Genomic DNA, 18,602 nt, shown 5'->3' with positions numbered 1-18,602 from the left:
GGTGTCATGTTGATTTTGTCATAAAAGACAACATGCTGGAAATGACTGGTGCTTAGATATGTCAAATATAAACTGAACAAATAACTTGAAAACATGAGGAAGCATTTGTGCTTTTCTCCCTCTGGACCTCTTTTTAAACTGAAGTCCAAATTAGCTCTCTGCACTGGTCTTGAAATGCTTACTTACTGATTTAACCCAGCTTTGTTGGAAAGCTCCTCGGAATCATTTTTGAGGGACTGTTTGCATCTAAAAGAGCTGTACCAGACAACACACTTGTATTTGTTCCATTGACTTTGATTACCACTGTGTTACACAGTAGAGTGCATTTCTTTTTAATAGCTAGCTATTCGCCACACTTTCTCATGCAAACATTTATGTTTTCTGTGCTTAAGTCAAGCCCTTTGCAAAACATCTCTGTTCTTCGATGCACAGGCACAAAATGCCTGTGCAATTGCTAAGTTTGTTTATCTGCTTAATGTGCTACTGGGAGATCATTTTCTGAGTCACCATAGGACTGTTTGCCCTTCAGATCCTCAGTATAGCTTCAAGAATCATAGAACCAGTAAGGTTGGAAAAGACCACTGAGATCATCTAGTCCAGCTATCAACCTGTCACCCACGCCCACCATGGCATGACCCTACAGATATGGTTCAATATAATAGAGACTGATAGGAAGGATACTGGTATAAAATAATCTTGGGCGTGAAAACATTTTACATGAAAACAGTTTTACATATGAGTCTAGAAAATGACCATATTCCATGTGGAATTGAAACATACTGTGAGGTATGGCATTCACTTGAATATTGCTGATCTCTGAAGAAGAGACAGAAGTTTAACATAGTGCATGAATGCAAGATTTGTCTTCCTGGTGTATTGTTTGGCATTTACCTGTAAGCAATAGGGATATCAAGAGCTGCAGGAGCAGTGCAAAGCCCAGATGAGCAGGCTATGAACAGCACAAAAAACCCAGGGAAGTACAAGCACTGCAACTGAGATGTAGATGCAGCAGAAGTGCAACCAGAATAACCAGGTGCGTTACTTCTCAAGTGAGGTTAATTTGCTGACAGGCAACATACTTGTTGCTAGTTTTTAAGAGATCACAAATCCTATCCCTTATCAGGCGAGTCTCTGTGAAACCCACAGAATGAAATCCTCGCTGTCAACAAATTCTACAACATACCCTTGAGGGTTTCCATTACGCTTGGTGAGGACTAACCTTTCACCAAAGAGGCTCAAGCCAAAACCTCCATCAGAGCCACCGAGAAACACGGTGATTACCATGTGCAGCATCACGGCGAGATGGCCATGGCACAGCACTGTGGTTTAACAGAGCCCCCAGAACTCTACAACACTTCCTTATCCCCACACTTCTCTTTCCCCTTTCTCTATCAGCTTTAAAGGCTGTGCCTGCACTGTTCGAGCCTCTATCTAGCCTGGCTAGTACCAGAAGCAGCGCAGCCAGCAGGAGGTGATCCATCCCTCTGTACTCAGCCCTGTCCAGAGAAGGGCAGCGGAGTTGGGAGGGGTATGGAGCACAAGTCTTATGGGGAACGGCTGAGAAGCTGAGGTGGTTCAGTCTGGAGCAGTTCGGGAGCAGAAGAGGCTCAGGGGAACTCTGCTCATGTGGTTTGCCTTTGCTCAAGCTGCTTCGCACCCGCTGTGTCAGCCAGGCAGCCTTTCCCACGGGACGCCTCTTTTCGTCCTTTTCCATGCTTTTCTGGGCACATCGTGACCACAGCACCAGCCCCTCACCACGGCACCGGCCCCTCACCAGCCGCACCTCCCGCCCACACCCCCAGAGGACACAGCTCCGCCCGGAGGGCGGCGAGCCCCGCCCCGGTCTGCCCGTCAGCTCGCGGGCGGGCGGCGAGGCGCTGGGGCGCGGCTGCCGAGGCGAAGGGAGGCGAGAGGAGCTCGGGGTCGGCTAGCCGCTCCTCCTCTTCCTGCATCCGCCGCCATGGCGCCGCACCGCGCCGCCTGCTTGCTGCCGCTTCTGGTTGCGGTGGCGAGCGCGGGGCTGGGCGGCTATTTCGGCACCAAGTCCCGCTACGAGGAGGTGAACCCGCACCTGGCGGAGGACCCGCTGTCGCTCGGGCCCCACGCCGCCGCCGCCCGGCTGCCCGCCGCCTGCGCCCCGCTGCAGCTCCGCGCCGTGCTCCGCCACGGCACCCGCTACCCCACGGCCGGGCAGATCCGCCGCCTGGCCGAGCTGCACGGCCGCCTCCGCCGCGCCGCCACCCCGTCCTGCCCCGCCGCCGCCGCGCTGGCCGCCTGGCCGATGTGGTACGAGGAGAGCCTCGACGGGCGGCTGGCGCCGCGGGGCCGCCGCGACATGGAGCACCTGGCGCGCCGCCTGGCTGCCCGCTTCCCTGCGCTCTTCGCCGCCCGCCGCCGCCTGGCGTTGGCCAGCAGCTCCAAGCACCGCTGCCTGCAGAGTGGTGCGGCCTTCCGGCGCGGCCTCGGGCCCTCGCTCAGCCTCGGCGCCGACGGTGAGCGCGGGATGCGGCGGCTACCCTCGTCCCGGTGTGCCCAGCCGGCCCTCCAGCGCCGAGCCGTTCCCGGGGCTGCCCCGCGAGCGGCCCTCGTCCGGCCCGTCCCGTCCTCCTCCGCCTCCCGCAGGGAACGAGTCCCGCGCTGAGCGCTGCTTTCCCTTTCAGAGACGGAGATCGAAGTGAACGACGCCCTGATGAGGTTTTTTGATCACTGCGCCAAGTTCGTGGCTTTGGTGGAGGACAACGACACGGCCATGTACCAAGTGAACGCCTTCAAGGAGGGCCCGGAGATGAGGAAGGTGTTGGAGAAAGTGGCGAGTGCCCTGTGTCTGCCGGCCGGAGAGCTGAACGCAGGTATGGGAGCCGCCTCGGGTGCGCTGTGCTCGGTCTGCAGTTATGCAGAGTTCCTGTTTAAAATGCAAGCTAAATCAGATGCAGCCATGCAGCTTTCGGTGTGTGGGGCTGCAATAGTGTGTGCTTGTTAGCCAACAGAAAGAAAATGCCTTTGGAGGTATCTTTCTTAGAGATGAGTGGAAGGTAGCAGCTTTGCCTTTGTTTTGGGGGCTCAACTTTACCTTTGCTTTGAGTTATGAGTGCGCTACCTTTTAATTCTTTTGTGAAATGTTGCCATTTAGGCACAGAGATAGTTGGGAAAGATGGATGTGTCTGTGTTTTATCTTTGCTGGTCCAGAAGGAGCACATTTCCTGTGCTCAGGAAGCCCCCAGCCATAGGCACTGCTGTCATTTCCAGCATTCCCCCAAAGATGCAGTCCTAAAACCACGGCACACTGCAGCTTAAACCCAGCCAGCAGCGTGCAGGTTGAGTGTGGCAGCCTTCTACAGTGAGCAGGCACACCTCCATCTGCCCCTCTTCTGCCTTCTGTGGTAGTAAGGATATCCTAGCAGTGGGCACCTATCATGTGTGCATTGGCGTTCAGTGTGGAATGTGTTATTTCTCCATCATACCAACTGTAATGTGAAGAGCCTACAGTCTGAAATTTGCATTCTGCACAATAACTCTATTGGAAACTTTGTTGCTTGGCATTTGGACTGGTGATTGCTCTCAACACTGAATTGTAGTTACTTGTTTTAGGGGAAAGTTGGGAGAAAGTTGCTAGTCCTGTGGTGGTGGTTTTATCTTTCACTGGTTTCTTGGATTTATTGCAGATCTTGTTCAAGTGGCTTTCCTCACTTGCTCATATGAGTTGGCTATAAAAAATGTGACGTCCCCGTGGTGTTCGCTTTTCAGTGAAGAGGATGCTAAGGTAGGTGCTAAATGCAGAGGGCAGAGAGGTTTGCGAAGCCTTCAGAAGATGCTTCAGTGTTTGGATGTTGTTCTGTGGGCAGTCAGAAGTTGTAAGTTCTGTGCCCCTTGTTCAACCTTCATGAGGTTCAATGCTTCATTAGTGCTGCATTGGTCTCCAAAGAGCTGTGGGTTAATCAAACGGTAGGACTGAAATACCTTCTGCATTCAGAAACTTAAATACTGGCAGAGCCTTAATTTGTCCTGATTAAAATAATCTTTTCCTATTGCACGCTTAATTCATGAAATGCTTTTTCTTTCTGTAACACCTGAAATGCTCTGGACAACTTTGTTTTGTGTACGTTATTTTTATATGATAAAATGTCTTGACTCTAGAAGACAGCTAATAAGGTCTTCTAGGTCCTCTGTGACTTCTTTTTTGAAGCCCATCAGATCTCTAAATCTAATTCCTGTTAATAAATCTAGTAGAACCTGGATAAATATGCCTTGCTTTGGATTCCCCTTTATTCAAAAAGCACCTGATTACCCTTTGGAGAGATTTGGGGATTAAGGGTGATGTCATTTACTTTGCACTGCAAAATATGTTCAGCAAGGCCCCTGCAGAGGCTCCTAAAGGAAGCTGAGCAGACCTGTCTAAGACAGGAAGCCCCTGCACAGGGACATGGTTGGCCAAAGGGTGGACAATGATGTCAGGAGGAAGTGGTCTCCTCTCAAAGAGGAGGAGGGTCAGCAGGAATTTGTGCAGTTCCCTTCTAGTAACTTAGTGAGGGGGGGAAAGCTCGTTCATTAAGTGGTTATTAGACACGTGAAGAATATGGGGTGTTTGAGCAGCTCTGCTCGATCTAAAAGGAAGACCTACAAGTGAGTTGCCCAGCAGTGCAGCAGCAATTGGTGTTCAGTGCGAAATTACACGCATGGAGTAAGAAATTAAAGCTCCATTAATGAGGTGGTGGGCTTTTTTTTTTCTCCTCACTGTATGCAATAATAAAAACTTGTAAACTGTGTAACTTTAGGTACTGGAGTACCTGAATGACCTGAAGCAATATTGGAAGAGAGGATATGGTTATGACATCAATAGTCGCTCCAGCTGCATTTTATTCCAGGATATCTTCCAGCAGTTGGACAAAGCAGTGGATGAGAGCAGAAGGTAAATTTAAAAAAAAAAAAAAAAAAAAAAAAAGTTTTTGTGTTGACTGCAAGCCTTTCTGTGGTTAATCCTGAGTTGGATTTAATATGAACAAGAGTTAAACACTTCAGACACAAGAATGCTGGAAGAGTTTGGTTAGGAGAATTTGTAACAGAATAAAACCCTTAATAGAGCATTGTTATCATAGACTGTTAATAGGTTTTTTGTTTTGTTTTTTTCCCATTGATGCTCTTGTGCTCAGTGGATTTATTTCCATCGTTTAACTTATTGATCTGCACAGGCCTCCAAGGGACAGCCAGTTACTGTGTCTGACAGTGGTAGTCTTTTTCCTGCTGAACAATGAACTTTTTGTTTAAAATGTCTCTGTTAAAAAGCATTTGTGGTGAAAGTGTGGGTTTAAAAAAAGCAGCATGATATATTCTGCTTTCTGGTTACTTGAACACTTCAGCATGAAAGTCTTGTTTTCTTTCCTCACGTGTGTGATATCTCTTGTGCTCTTAAAGCTTTCTGTTCAGGCTGAAGGTGCTGAAATGCAATTACAAAAGAGCAATTATTCCAAGTGAACCCAAACACTCAGTAACCCTAGATGAGAACTGTCTGCTGCAAAATCCACCAAGCCTGAACTGCAACAGCAAACCAGCCTTGTCATGCCTGCTTCTTTGTAACTGCAGAAAGGCGAACTTAGGCAGTATGCTCAGTATCCTGTACAGGCATTTGAGCCCTGAAGCTGTTGTAAAAGCCTTGGTTTGTTGTACGAACATGAGAGCACCATGAGTAATTTAGCCACCAGCCCAGGAGCTCTCTCTTGGATATTTAGCTTCACATCCTTACTCATCTGCAGCAAAACTGCCCATTGGGAACAATGCTGTAGGTGTAGGAAGTTGTTAGGCCCCACAAGTATCTGTTAACAGACTCAAAGACAGCACAAGCAAGAATCTTCAGAGGAGGCTGGTCTGGTGAAGTGGTTTGTGTTCAGCTAGTTCCATGGTTTGACAAGTCATTTTGTGTCAGAGAAGGAAGAACAGCAGTGGTACTCCTTCCAAGAACTATTACAGCCCTCAAAATTGCCTTTAATGCGCCCTTGGAGGTTTAAAGTTATAGACAAGATGCCTGTGTTATTGTGTGTATTGTTTACTCCTATCAGCTGGTTTCGGTCAGTAGCAGTGATCTGTTGTAGCGTAGAGAGAACAGCATAGAAAACAAAGGCTTTAGTTACAGGTTTGGGTGTTTATGTCACAAAATTACCTGTATTTGCTTTCAAGTGCCAGTAATAAAATTTTTGAGAGTTGCGTTAGGCTTAGAAACAGTGCATATGAAAATAATTTACAACCTATATTAATGTTGTTCAAACAGAGGAATTGCAAATTCATAACTTAGTGATCAACCATGTGAATCAATATCTGAGCAGGTAAGTGTAGAAATGTTTACAAAAGTACACAAAATCAAGGAGGTGATATCAAGATTGAATAAAGATTTTACCTTTAAATTGATTATTGGAATCAATGTACGAGTAGCTTGAGGTGAGCAAATTCAGCTTTGATATTGATACAGAAAGTAGTTGTATGTGGTGGATGTACTTGCATTCCTAGCATCTTTGGGCCTTTAGTTCTAAATTTAGGGTACTGAAGTAGGTCAAAAATATGTAAATTATTTTGTATTTCAGGAACAAAAGCTTAAGTCACTGATACTTGAAGCTGTATCTGTGTGTTTCTTTACTTGATAATGTGTAAGAAAGCACTTTATTTTCCCCAGTCATTTGACAAATTGAAAGTAGAGGTAGCCTTGCAGTTTTGGATTAGAAGAAAAAAGAAATTGTGAAGTCTTCCTCCTTGGAGATCTTCAAAAGCTGCCTTGACACTGCCCTGGGATACGGCCTCCAGAGATCCCTTGCCACCTCAACCATTCTGTAACGCCAATAATTTCTTAGCAGAGAGGACTGTGAAGAAGTTGTTCATTTAGATTTTTGCCCGTTGAAGATCTAAGTTAAACATCAATGGTGATAGAACTGACTGTTAACTCAATTGTACCAGAATTCTCGAATTGTTAGTTGGCCTTTTTGTTGTGCTTCAACACACAAAACGGCTGGGTGCAGAGATGCTCTGCGTTAAGCCCTCTTCATTTTGCTATGAACAGGCTAGAACTTGTCAGTTGTAAGCATGAAACCAACATAGCACTGAGGACTAATTGTGAAGGAAGGGTGGGCAGAAGGAGGTGACTGTTGATAGCCACCTCTCTGCAGCCAGCCTTGACACTGTGCTGTCAAATCATTCTGGTTTTTGGAAATCTAAGGCTGTCAGAGCTGCTGATCCCTCTCATTTTGAGGGTGGTGGAGTCAAAGCTGTGGTTATGCTAGATTGCCCTTTAAATAAACCTCTCCTGTATCCTTTCTTCAGCCTACTGGGACACTAAGTAAAAAATGCATGAGACCACAGGTCATTAACATCCAACTGTGAACAGATTGACAAGCACACTGCTGTGAAGTCTTCCGTATATGCTGTGTCTGCCTCTATGAAGATAGAAAATAAAAACAGTGAGGAGATGAAGAGCAGGTTAAAAGTGAGCAGACAAGCAGAGCAAAACCCCTGTGCCCTTCTGAAACATAAAAAATAACTTCTTAATGTAGCTTGTCTCATATAAGGAGAATGATCTGTTCTATTTGCTTTTAGTGTGTTTATTCTATGAGCAGTGAAGGCCTTTGAAATCCTTTAGTGCTACTTAGTAGCTTTAATTCTTAACTGTGTATCAACTCTGTAATAAATAGACAAAATTCACATCTGCACTTCTAGTTTATTGACAGCTTATTCAGCAGCCCCTAAATTTCTTGGGAAGAGCGGGTGTGGGAGGCAGAGTAGTGAAGGATTGAGATAATCTCATCCTGTCTTAGAGCTTAGGCCGTGGAATCAGAATCACAGAATATCCCAGGTTTGGAGGGATCTATAAGGATCATCGAGTTCAATTGTAATACTTAAAACATGTCATTTAGCAATGAGATGTTGAGGAGAAGCAGTGAAGGCCAGCAGATGGATGTCCATCAGGATGGTCCTTCCTCATAAGAACGGTCACTTCCAGTCCCTTCTTGTATGAAAAGAAACGCCTAAAAACTCCACTGGTTAAAACTTGTCACTAGAACCCATCTAGAAGAGTCCTGAGCTTTTGATTATAAACTGTAAAGTCAATTGTAATCAGACATAATCACAAGTGAGACAATTCTAGGGATGCCTGGAAGGAAATAACCCACAGGCCAAAATGCAGGTGTACAACTGTTTTGTTTTTTTTTTAATCTAAACTGAGGTGCTGAGAGGCACCCTATCCTACATCACCCTGTTGCTCACCATGGGTGGTGTTGCAATCCCATGTGAATCAAGCATGTGGCTCCATGACACTGGCACCAATAAGCCTGGACCTCCGAACGGCAGAGCACAACTGATGGAATCACTGAGGTCAGAAGACACCTCTAAGACCACTGAGATCAACCAGCTAATACTTGAGCTGCCTTGGCTGCCCTTGAAGCTGCTACACCCTCATCTCTGTTTGTTACCATAAACAAAGAGTCATGACTGTCATGATTATGTGGGAGAAAGCTTGCCTACTCCTCCCAGCCAGGAGAGCCCTCTCAGAGCATGGAAGAGAGGAACATTTTCAGTTGATCCAATATATGCTGGCACTCTGCAAATAGCTAACTGAACAACTAGCCAGCCTTCTGCCAGTGCCATTCTTAGGGACTGCTGATCTCCCAGGGATAACTTCAGGAAAGTTGTTTTATTTGGGAAAGTTGTTCCATGGCATATGCTGCAGGACATGTAGCTGAGAGGGAGAGTCCTTCCTAAGTACAGGAGAGCATCTCCCATTCTATGGAAGAATGGGAGAATTGTGCAGGAGATAACCGACTGGAAAACACGAACTTACATCCTAACCCAGGGGATCATCTCTAATAGTCCAATTTCTGATAGACAAATGTAAATACAAATTTATGTCTGCTAAAGGCCAAGAAAATGAATCAAGCAAAATTTACCCAAAGCACGTTGTCTGAAGAATGATGTGAAGTATTCAGTGAAACCTATGTTAAGAAATTGACAGAAGTTTAAAATAATAGCAAATGACTTCAAAATTTTCAGTGATTTCTGGAATATATTATAAAAGCAAGAATACTTGCACAGATCTGTGATATTTAAAGATAGTGTAAAAAATTAATTGGGAAGAATCACTTTCAGTTCATTGTGTTGTTGTTACTCTGGATGGAGGCAGTGAGTTTGTGCACATGTGTGAAGAATGGCGACCCTGGCAAAAATGGAGATCTGGCAAAATTCAAAGCTGGGTGAGCAGTCTGCTTACCCTGTGTCTTTCGAAGTGGGGGCTGAAGACATCTCAAGCTTATTGCCTTCTGCAAAAGGAGCATGTAACCCCATCCCACGACGTCAGGTGGCAGTATTAAAGCACTGAGGGCTTAAGTACAGCCTCTGTAAGGCAACCTGGTGCGCTTAAAAATAGGTGGAAATCTGCCACCACCAGCGTTGGAGAGGGAGACTTATTTGGGGAGCTGTAGCAGTTTGAGAGTGCAACTGAGAACAAGAAATCATATGAAAGGAAAACATGCGCATGTTTTAACTGTAGAAAATATTTGGTTGTGTATGCATGTGTTGTTATTACTATATGGTGTTATAAGTATATCTTTAATGGTATACTACAACTTTGGGGCAACAGATTAAGTACATCTGCAGCTGTTCATTGCTCAGAAAATGAGCCGCTGTGGTGGCAAAATGTTGTCTTATTTAGCTGTGTGTAACACTGATATATCTCTGATTTATTCCGATACTACAGGAAGAATGATTTTATTTCTAGAATCTTTCAGTTGCTTCAAGTTCTTTTTTGTTTGTTTGTTTGTTTTTTTAAGGAAAGTTTAGTTTGGGCTATCCAGTAGCAGCAGTTAGAGCATTTCTGCTCAAGCAAGGAGTTGTGCTGTCTGGATTTGTGTTTCTGTTCTAGGCTTGTTGGTAGAGAATGGTGCTGACAGCTCTACATTTTATAGCATATTTCAAATATTTGTATGTAGCAGTTTGTCTCGTTTTCATTCCTTGTTACAGCTCAACTGAAATGAGAGCTTTTACTTGTAACCCTGTTCCTTCCATGAAGATTTATTGACCCAGCAATCTAATTGCTCATCAGATTTCTGATTATTTGCCTAATTAGTTGCCTTATTAAAGCTCACTCTTCTTTCTTCTGGGAAAACTATCTTGTGGTGATTAGTCGGCCCTTAAGAAAATGATGAAAGTTATTCAAATTCTCCAGATTTTAACTATAAGACCAACTAGAGAGTTGGTATTGGAGTTACAACTTCAATGTCTTGGACATGAATGTTTAGTATCTCAATTCTTCTGCACCTTCAGTAGCAATAAAACACTAATGTCCAGTAAAGGTTAACTTCTTTTCCTTGGGACCTTACCACTGTCAAATAGGTTCTTCCAAGACCATTCCTCTATGCCTTCTTGCCTGTCTTTAAGGCAATACAGTGATAACATGTCTAGGGAGAGTTTGAGTGCCACAACTCTCCCATAAAAAGTTTCTTATTTAGAAGAAAAAAACAAAACAAAACAATAGGAGTGGAGTAAAGTTAAACCAGGTGAATTGTGCTAAAATGGCATATTTGGGATGTTATCTGAGTCCATAAAGAGCTTTGTTTTTGTGAAAAGGAAAGGATTACATTCTTCTCACATCTGTTATGGATAGCAAACAGTCAGACCATGCAACAATATGGCAGAGAAGCCAACGTGGTAATACTCTTCCCTGAACTGTTGGTTTCTTTTTCTATACTGGAACTGTGAGTTTTTGGATTGATGTGTTTTCAATTCAGTATGATTTGTGTATGTTGTACACAGTTAGTGAGTGAAACCTACTACAATTTATTTTCCTTCTAACATATTTCTAAATAACCAAAGATGAATCTGCCCTTCTGAATTGCACAAGCAACTTCTGAATCCATTGGCCAAGCTTTGTGATAGGCTAAAAGTATGGGAGAGAGGGCCTGCAAATCTTGGAACCACCAACAGGAGCTGTGAGTGTCAATGAGAGATCCCTGTGTTTTGATGGTTTATACAATATGAAGCTGCTAATCTTTCAGAAATGCACCAACCATAACAGCTCCATAACTGAGTAAAGGTGAATTTTAAAAAAAGAAACAAAAAAAAAACCCCGAAGAAATGGTTGTGGCACCCTTCAAAGATATCAGCTATTCTAAAAACTATTTTACCCTTTTCCTTCTAGCTTCAGATGCTTATCAAAACTACCTTTCTTGTTCCTGAGAACATGATATATCTGTCTGTACTGTCCAGATGGATTGCTAGAAGGCTCTTGCATGGCTGGTGGTTCAAAATTCTAACCTAAGTGCATATACAGAGAACAGAATATTTAATGATTTCCTCCAGTACAGAGATTTTAAGTTGTTTTTTTTATTAAATAAAAATAAAAAAGACATATTTGAACTTTGAGATTGATCTTCGTAGCTGTACAAGGCTGAGCCATAATGTAAACAGATTAGTTTGCCAATTTATTGGTAGCTTTTATTGTTCTCTGTAAATTCCCTCCCTCTCTGCAGGCCCATTCCTGACACAATTGATAACCTTATGTAACTATTTAGCAGTAAATACTGTTCTTCATACGAGACTGCTTCGGGGGTGTCCTCTTTGTATGGGACTGTCTTTTGGGGCAGTCTAGGAGAGCTTGTGATGAGCTTCAGGACTAATCTCATCTGCTAATTACACAGTGAATAGTAACGTGCCAAAGAGTTGCTTGATCCATTCAGAGAGAATAATGCTAGGTGAAATTTCTTTAATAAGGTGTTTGTTTCACACAACAGCATATCAGCTCTACAGGTGAACAGACTGTACTGCTTACAGTGAGACACCTGAAAAATATTCAAGCCTTGTTTTGATTTCAGAAAACGAGAGGAATTGGTTATTTCCACTAATACTGTAAACAGCTCAAACAGTTTGGCCCTGGCACTTTGTACTGTATGGTACGTTTGAGTTTGATAGCTTCATCATTCAAAGATGGGGCTTAAGGGGTGTTTTTGGAGAAACCAGGTAGAGACAGGATTCTCTAGGGGTGCTTGCAGTGCCTACAGCAGCATCCCTGTGCCTGTGTTTCTGAAATGTGTGTGTGGTCACTGACTTTTCTCTGACAGGACGGGGGGCCTTCTCTGGGAAAGCGTGGCTATTCCTGGACCTAGGCATTTAAAGTATTGTTTATGACTTTGAAACTTCCCAGAATGTACTTAACTTCAGATTAATTGCCTAATATTTCCTTTCTCAGAATTTCTCTGAAAAGATATCTCAGCATTCTTATAGGGTCATAGCCTTTTATTGAAGGAATTCAAAAACAAGGAAAAAAGCTAACCAGCGCTTGGCAGCTAATATACAAATATTTAGTATCAGTATGCTGCTGCTGCCATGGTGCAATTGATCTCAGAGTTCCTGAGGAACGTAAGAGGTAGGTTCATTAGGAAAGGAGCATTTGAAACTACAAAATCTCTGAAGTTAACTTCTATAAGACTAGATAAAAGGTATTGCTGTTTAATTTGAATTTTAGATGAGTGCTCTTTCTCAGCTTTTCAAGCTCGCTTTTTCCTTGAAGGACCTCATGGACATCCTTGCTAGACCGGAAGGAAATGTCCATCTCAACAGTGTTTGTGGTGGCCCGTTGTGTTGGTACTGCTGCTGAGAATGAACCAGCACAGCAGTCTGTTCTGCTGTTACAAGTGAAACTTTCATGCGCAAGGACTTGATATCATTTCAGAGATTTTTCTTCTTTTTCTACCTGTTAACAGCACTCAGAACAACACCTCTAAAGTTTCTGCTGCCTCCCAGGTCCACTGCTACCCCTGCATTCCCTGCTTTCTGCTGTTCTCTTGCAAATCAAGGGTTCTTCTGTTTGTTTTTATTTTCTTTTTCTTTTTTCTTCCTGAAATAAATCACAGAGGGATATGGGATTGATGGAGAATTCATTCTTTAGCTGAAAATAGAGGGGTTTGAGTCCTTTGTCCTGTTTTTTTTTTGTGTGTGTCAGTCTGGGATAAGATGTGGTCTAAGCTTTCTTGTTAACAGTTGTTAAAACTTCTCTTCTGAAGTTGTTGGGGGAATTTTTACATAACATTTGAAGGTCAGCCAGTTAAATGCTGCTGCAGGAAATGTTTCTTCTTATCCCACTATCTCTTGGGTTTGGGGTTATCACTAGCCAAAAGTCACATTAGTGCTTAGGAAATGAACTTTTTTTGAAAGTAAGGTTACTTCTTCCATATCCAAGATGGTACATCAGTAGACCGAGAGGAGTAGGAGCAAGCAACTGTTGAAGATGGGTGTGCTGATGCAGAAGAATCAGTGTTAAACCCATATCTGCAAAGATCAAGGAGAACTGAAAATTGTTTGCATGATAAATCCTGTGCTTCTATACAGGCCTTTTTGGGGAGTAGATTGTGCTCATGAACATTCTTCATTTTCAGCTATGGTCAGATGTACTTCCAAGGTTACAGCGAGGGCAGTGCAGGAGCTAATGTCCTCACGTCTCGTGAATGAGCTCAGCTGCTCTTTCTGCCCAGTGAGAGCTGCTTCTGCTCCATTGGAGGCACTTTGTAAAATCATGATAGCAATCATCAGTAATAACTTGCAGGCAAACTATAGTATTTTATGGCAAGGTTTTATTTACGTACAATTTCTTCAGCTTGCTTAGAAGTTGGAAATTAGACGGTTTCTTTGCTTTCTCAAGTCATTTATTAATGTAAGGGGAAGGGGGAAACTTGGACTATCACTAGCTTTCGTACGATATTGAGAACTTTGTCTGGTGCTGATAGGCAGTGCTGAGTCATTATTTGATCCCAAAGAAGATTGAGTGTTGCTGTCTCGACCCTTCAGAGTTTGATTAGCTTGTGCTACTGTTCAGTGCTCCGCTGATTGCACTGTGTGCTTCTGTTTTGTCTTTATCAGAAACATCTGGACAGTAATAACCTTTGCACATGCTGCAAATGGGCAATTCTTATTGATTTCACTGTAATTAAAAGTACTACTTTACCATTGCTCTTTTAACCTTACTGTTGATTTTTATTGTCCTTAGATAATAAGACGCTCAGTGTGAACCATAGTCATGACCGTGTTGGTTAAACAGGGAGTGCTTGAGTAGTCCTAGACAAGAAATCAAACATCCGGTGCTGCTGAGAGTCCAGGAAGATTTTCAATTATACAGTCATAAAGAGGCTGTTAAGAAGGTGGGGTTGTATCATACAGTGAAACAGTTTTAATCCTTATTAAAATAATATGCTGGCTCTGCTGTGAATGACAGAGGTTTGTTTTGTCTCCCAAGTGGTTTGACCTGTCAGCATGAGGATTTCAGGAGACAAAATACCAAGTGTAGTTAGAGTGAGAGCAACCTCCTTGTTTGTTCCATGTTTGTCTTCACGAGGTTTTTGATTGTTCTGTAACACTTCTCTTGGTGTGTATATGCGCTATAACTTTATTCCTGTTTTTGCTGTTTTGATTTAAAAAACAAGTTAGCCATGTTTTTGTCGTTCACTTCCATCCTAGAATTCCTGTTGGCATCAGCTGATGAGCAAGGCCAAACCTTCTATAAAGCCACAATTTAAATACATTTCTATCTTAGCATCACTTAGGAGGGCAGAGAGAGGAAAAGAGGATGGTGGGTGGTGGTGAAATCCAGTGCAAGTGAATAATGCTTTTTGGAGACTCTGGCAGCATATTGTTGGCTTCCTTGCATAGTAAAATAAAAGACACAAATTTCCACGCTCAGAAACAAGCAGGTATAAACGAGCATGCTGCTGGAGCAAAATGAAAATGTTTTGGGTTGCTACAGCTGGGTACTTCTCACCCAGCTTAAAGCACTTGAGTGAAATGTCTGAAGTGACAACCAGTGAGTGGTGACTTCAAACATAAAGTTCCTATGGACTGGCAAGTGTGATGATTTAAAAGAACAGGAATAAATGGAAAAGCATCTCCAGGAGAGAATAAAAAATGCAGGCCAGGTCAGCGGAAATAACGATTGAGACTAGCATTGCTGAGCATCTTGGTGAGTGTGATATACCAGAAGAGTGTCAACTTGGTTCTTTTGCATTTTTGGAACTCTCGGGAGAAAATCAACAGGCATGCAAATGTGGTGAGCTGGGAGATACAGTCTAGATTTTCGTCATGGTTTTTTCCAATACGTCTTCAACAGGTTTCCTTACCAAAGAAAAGGAGCCGTCTGGAGGGGAAGATCCCTTTCTTGGGTAAAAAATGAACGAAATTGCAAGAAAGATGGATGGTAGGGATAGATGTGTGATTTTACTAGCACAGGCAGGTCACAGGTGGAGATGGGTCTGTTTGGATGTAGGCATGTTGTAAATGGCTGGGGAAAAAATGGGAAGCTAAGAAGTGATGCAGATGCAGTACATTTCTTCAAGAGAAATTGTTCCAACCAGGGAGGATTGTGGAAGGAGCTTTGTGGGCTTTGAAATGTGCAGATCTGACCTAGTCATTTGAGCTGGAAATTGCAGGTCAAAGGAAATGTCCTTCTGTCTTCTCTAGGCAAGCATTTTTATTGCTGTTCCTATTTGTTGTCTGACAAGATGGGTGTAATGCACCCTAAAACCTAGCGAGGTGTGTGGAGGAGGGCTGTAAGTGGGCTGGTCAGTTGAGCAAGAGGGGAATGGGAAGGAAAGAGGTTGAAGGATCTAAAAGCTTTACAAGTTTAAAATCAGGTAAAAAGGCCATGAATAAAATGGAGAGAAATGCAGGCAGAATCTCGGGTTTTAGAGGAGCTGGCAGCAGTCTGCAGTGAGTGGACCTCTTGGTGCAGAAAAGGTGCGTGTGGGTTGGAGGAAACACACAGATCCTTTCTGTGGCTGTACCACTTCATTGGAGCAGGAAACAGGCAGGTTTCTGATTTTTCTTTTTTATATGATGTGTCTGAGGGACGAGTGTGTGTAACTGTATGTACGTGTCCAGGGAGGATAGGCAGAAGGCTGAGCGGTGCTGTACAAGGCACGTTTCACACTGCACAAAGACTGGTTGTAGCAGGTGGGCGATACAGAGGCTGTCATGCCAAGTTGGTCAGAGTTTGTGTTTGCAAGCAAATCCCCCAGTTAACCATTTTTCAGTTGCTTCAGAGCAGAGGAAACACCTCCTTTCCAGGCCAATCAAGATGTGCCCCATCTGTGGGTGGACTTCGGTGGTGGAGGGCAAGCAGGAGCATGGCCAGATGTCACCCTTTGTCTGACTGTGTGTGACCCGAGCTTCTGAGCACCCCTTGGAGGTGGTTCCAGAAAGCAAGGGGCAGCCATTCCTTGGGCTGCTGCTTCGGAACTGCTGTGAGCCACTGCCTTTTGTCCTTGGGCTGAACCCCATCTGACAGGCCAGGTTAGGCTGTTAGGCTTTGATCTCTGACTGCTTCTGCTGGCTGTGTGTGGAGGGAGTGTGATCTTCTTGGCGAACAGGCGGTTCCAGGATCAGCAGTAGCAGCACTCTTGCTGGGTAATAGACACTGATAAATGGTGGAGAAGGAAAAGCAGGTTGTGCGTTAAATCAGTAATCTGTTTGCCACGTGGGCAATCAGGTGGTTGTGGTTAGGTCAGAGGGAAGTGGGGTTTTGCTATGGTTAATGTGTGGATAAGTCTGTGGTTAGGTGTAGTTTTCATATTGAAACCAAATTGTCACTTGTCCTTTATTACAGCAGTCGGGCAAAGCTTTTACTCCCAAGCCTAGCAAAAGTAATGTGAAAACCTTGAAAGTTTCCAGGTCTAAAGTGATGACAGTCTATGAGCGAGCTTCTCTTCACCACATCAAGGATTAATTTATAAAAAAGCTTATTAAAAAGACATTTAAAAATTTAGATTTTTTTTTAAGTATTCAGAATTGTTAGATTGTGTTTCAGTAGTAAGTAATTTGTCTTTGTGGATGTGCTCTCTCCATGGTTCATTGTGTTCTATTATTTGGTTACTTTGGTGCTGTTAGGGAACAACAACTACCAACAATAACTGAAATTATTCTTGTTAACCACACCACGATACCCTGGGAAAAACTGCTAGATGTTGGAGACAGGTTTGTGCTACAGCAGATCTGTGAAGCCTGTAGTGCTTATGGAGTTACAATAGAATAAAATCTCAGGGGCATTTTACAAATGGTCTGTGATGGGAGAGTGGTTACACCTGTTCACAATGGATCAAGGCCAGGCTGGACGTGGCTCTGGGCAGCCTAGTCTGATGGTTAGCAACCCTGCACATAGCAGGGGGGGTTGAAACTAGATGAGCATTGTGGTCCTTTTCAACCCAGACCATTCTATGATTCAGTGATCTGTGCTGAGGGAATTCTGAGTTGCTGGGATGTCCTGGGGCCTCCACATGCTGACAGCTGAGGGCTTGATTTGGTTTGTCCATTAACATAGCCTTGCAGATTTGCTGCTCCTGTCTAAAATCCTTAATGGGAGGAGGCAGTGCTGTTTACAAACCTTGGACTGGATGATCTTGTAGGTCTTCTCCAAACTTGGTGATCCTGTGATTAACTGTAGCATGCTCACAGAATCTGTCCATAGCTGGGAAGAGCGCAAGCAGCTGCATTTACAGAGGAAGACTGAGAGCTGCTCCAAGTGTATGAATATACACCTTAAGACAGGGTTTTGCTTGTATTTCACTATTTATGTTACACTCTAGCTCTAGCCTAATTACGTTCGCTACAAATTCTTACATTCTTCCTAAGAGCCAATAGCTTCAGGTGGGACAAAGCATAGGTTGGAAAACTCAGGTGCTGATTTTCTTTTTTTCTTTTAAATAAAACCCTGCATGTACTGAAATCCTGAAACAGGCTGTTATCACAAATTGAAGTACAACAAGTTCAAAGTCTACTGCTTTAAGCCTTCACTGCTGACAGCTGTGGTGCTGGTATGTTTGCTGTGCAGTACAGGCTGTTGCTGATCCTTTCCTTTTTCTCTTTAGTTCAAAACCCATTTCTTCACCTTTGATTGTACAAGTTGGACACGCAGAAACACTTCAGCCACTTCTTGCTCTTATGGGCTTCTTCAAAGATGCTGAGCCTCTCCGGGCAAACAATTACATGCGCCAGGCACATCGGAAATTCCGCAGTGGCCGGATCGTGCCTTATGCAGCCAACCTTGTGTTTGTGCTCTACCACTGTGACCAAGCAAAGACCTCCAAGGAGGAATACCAAGTGCAGCTGTTGCTGAATGAAAAGCTAATGCTCTTTCATCATTCAAATGAAACCATCTCTACATACGCAGACCTCAAGAGCTATTACAAGGACATCCTTCAGAACTGTCACTTTGAAGAAGAGTGTGAATTGCCCAAGTTCAATGGTACTGTTACTGATGAACTTTGAGGGAATTAAATGGAGTGGCTGACTTGGAAACCGATCTCAGTTTTCTTCAACGGACGTTGTGAACAAGCACTTTGGATGAAATGTTGCTGTGTCGACTCTCTAAGCCCACACATTTGATGGCCGTTATTTACCTGGGTTGTCTCGGTCAGCTTAGTGCACTGTTTATTTATTACGTAAGACGAATGACAAAACCAAATTCTGTAACAGGATGTCCCTGAGTATTGGTAACAAATGTGGTGGAAGACAAAGTGTGCCTGTATATTTATGTGTACAGACAAGTAATTTCCTAGGTCATTCCTCTTATGAATGTGCTGTTGATAGAATTTAGAGCT

General features: G+C 43.6%; 1 protein-coding gene across 1 annotated transcript; it reads left to right on the top strand.

Annotated features, from left to right (window-relative positions):
• Positions 1 to 1,960: 1,960 nt before the first annotated feature.
• Positions 1,961 to 18,270, top strand: MINPP1 (multiple inositol-polyphosphate phosphatase 1; the record flags this gene model as incomplete). Its single annotated transcript, XM_079535762.1, has 5 exons — positions 1,961 to 2,492; positions 2,661 to 2,849; positions 3,663 to 3,760; positions 4,773 to 4,906; positions 17,871 to 18,270. The coding sequence occupies 5 exons, from the start codon at positions 1,961 to 1,963 to the stop codon at positions 18,268 to 18,270; spliced, it is 1,353 nt and encodes a 450-aa protein (XP_079391888.1).
• Between the last annotated feature and the right edge of the window lie 332 nt (positions 18,271 to 18,602).

The sequence above is a fragment of the Tetrao urogallus genome (assembly GCF_951394365.1).
Source record: "Tetrao urogallus genome assembly, chromosome: 5".
Taxonomy (NCBI): Eukaryota; Metazoa; Chordata; class Aves; order Galliformes; family Phasianidae; genus Tetrao; species Tetrao urogallus.
Note: the sequence above shows the minus strand (reverse complement) of the source record. Positions and strands in the feature narration are given on the sequence as shown.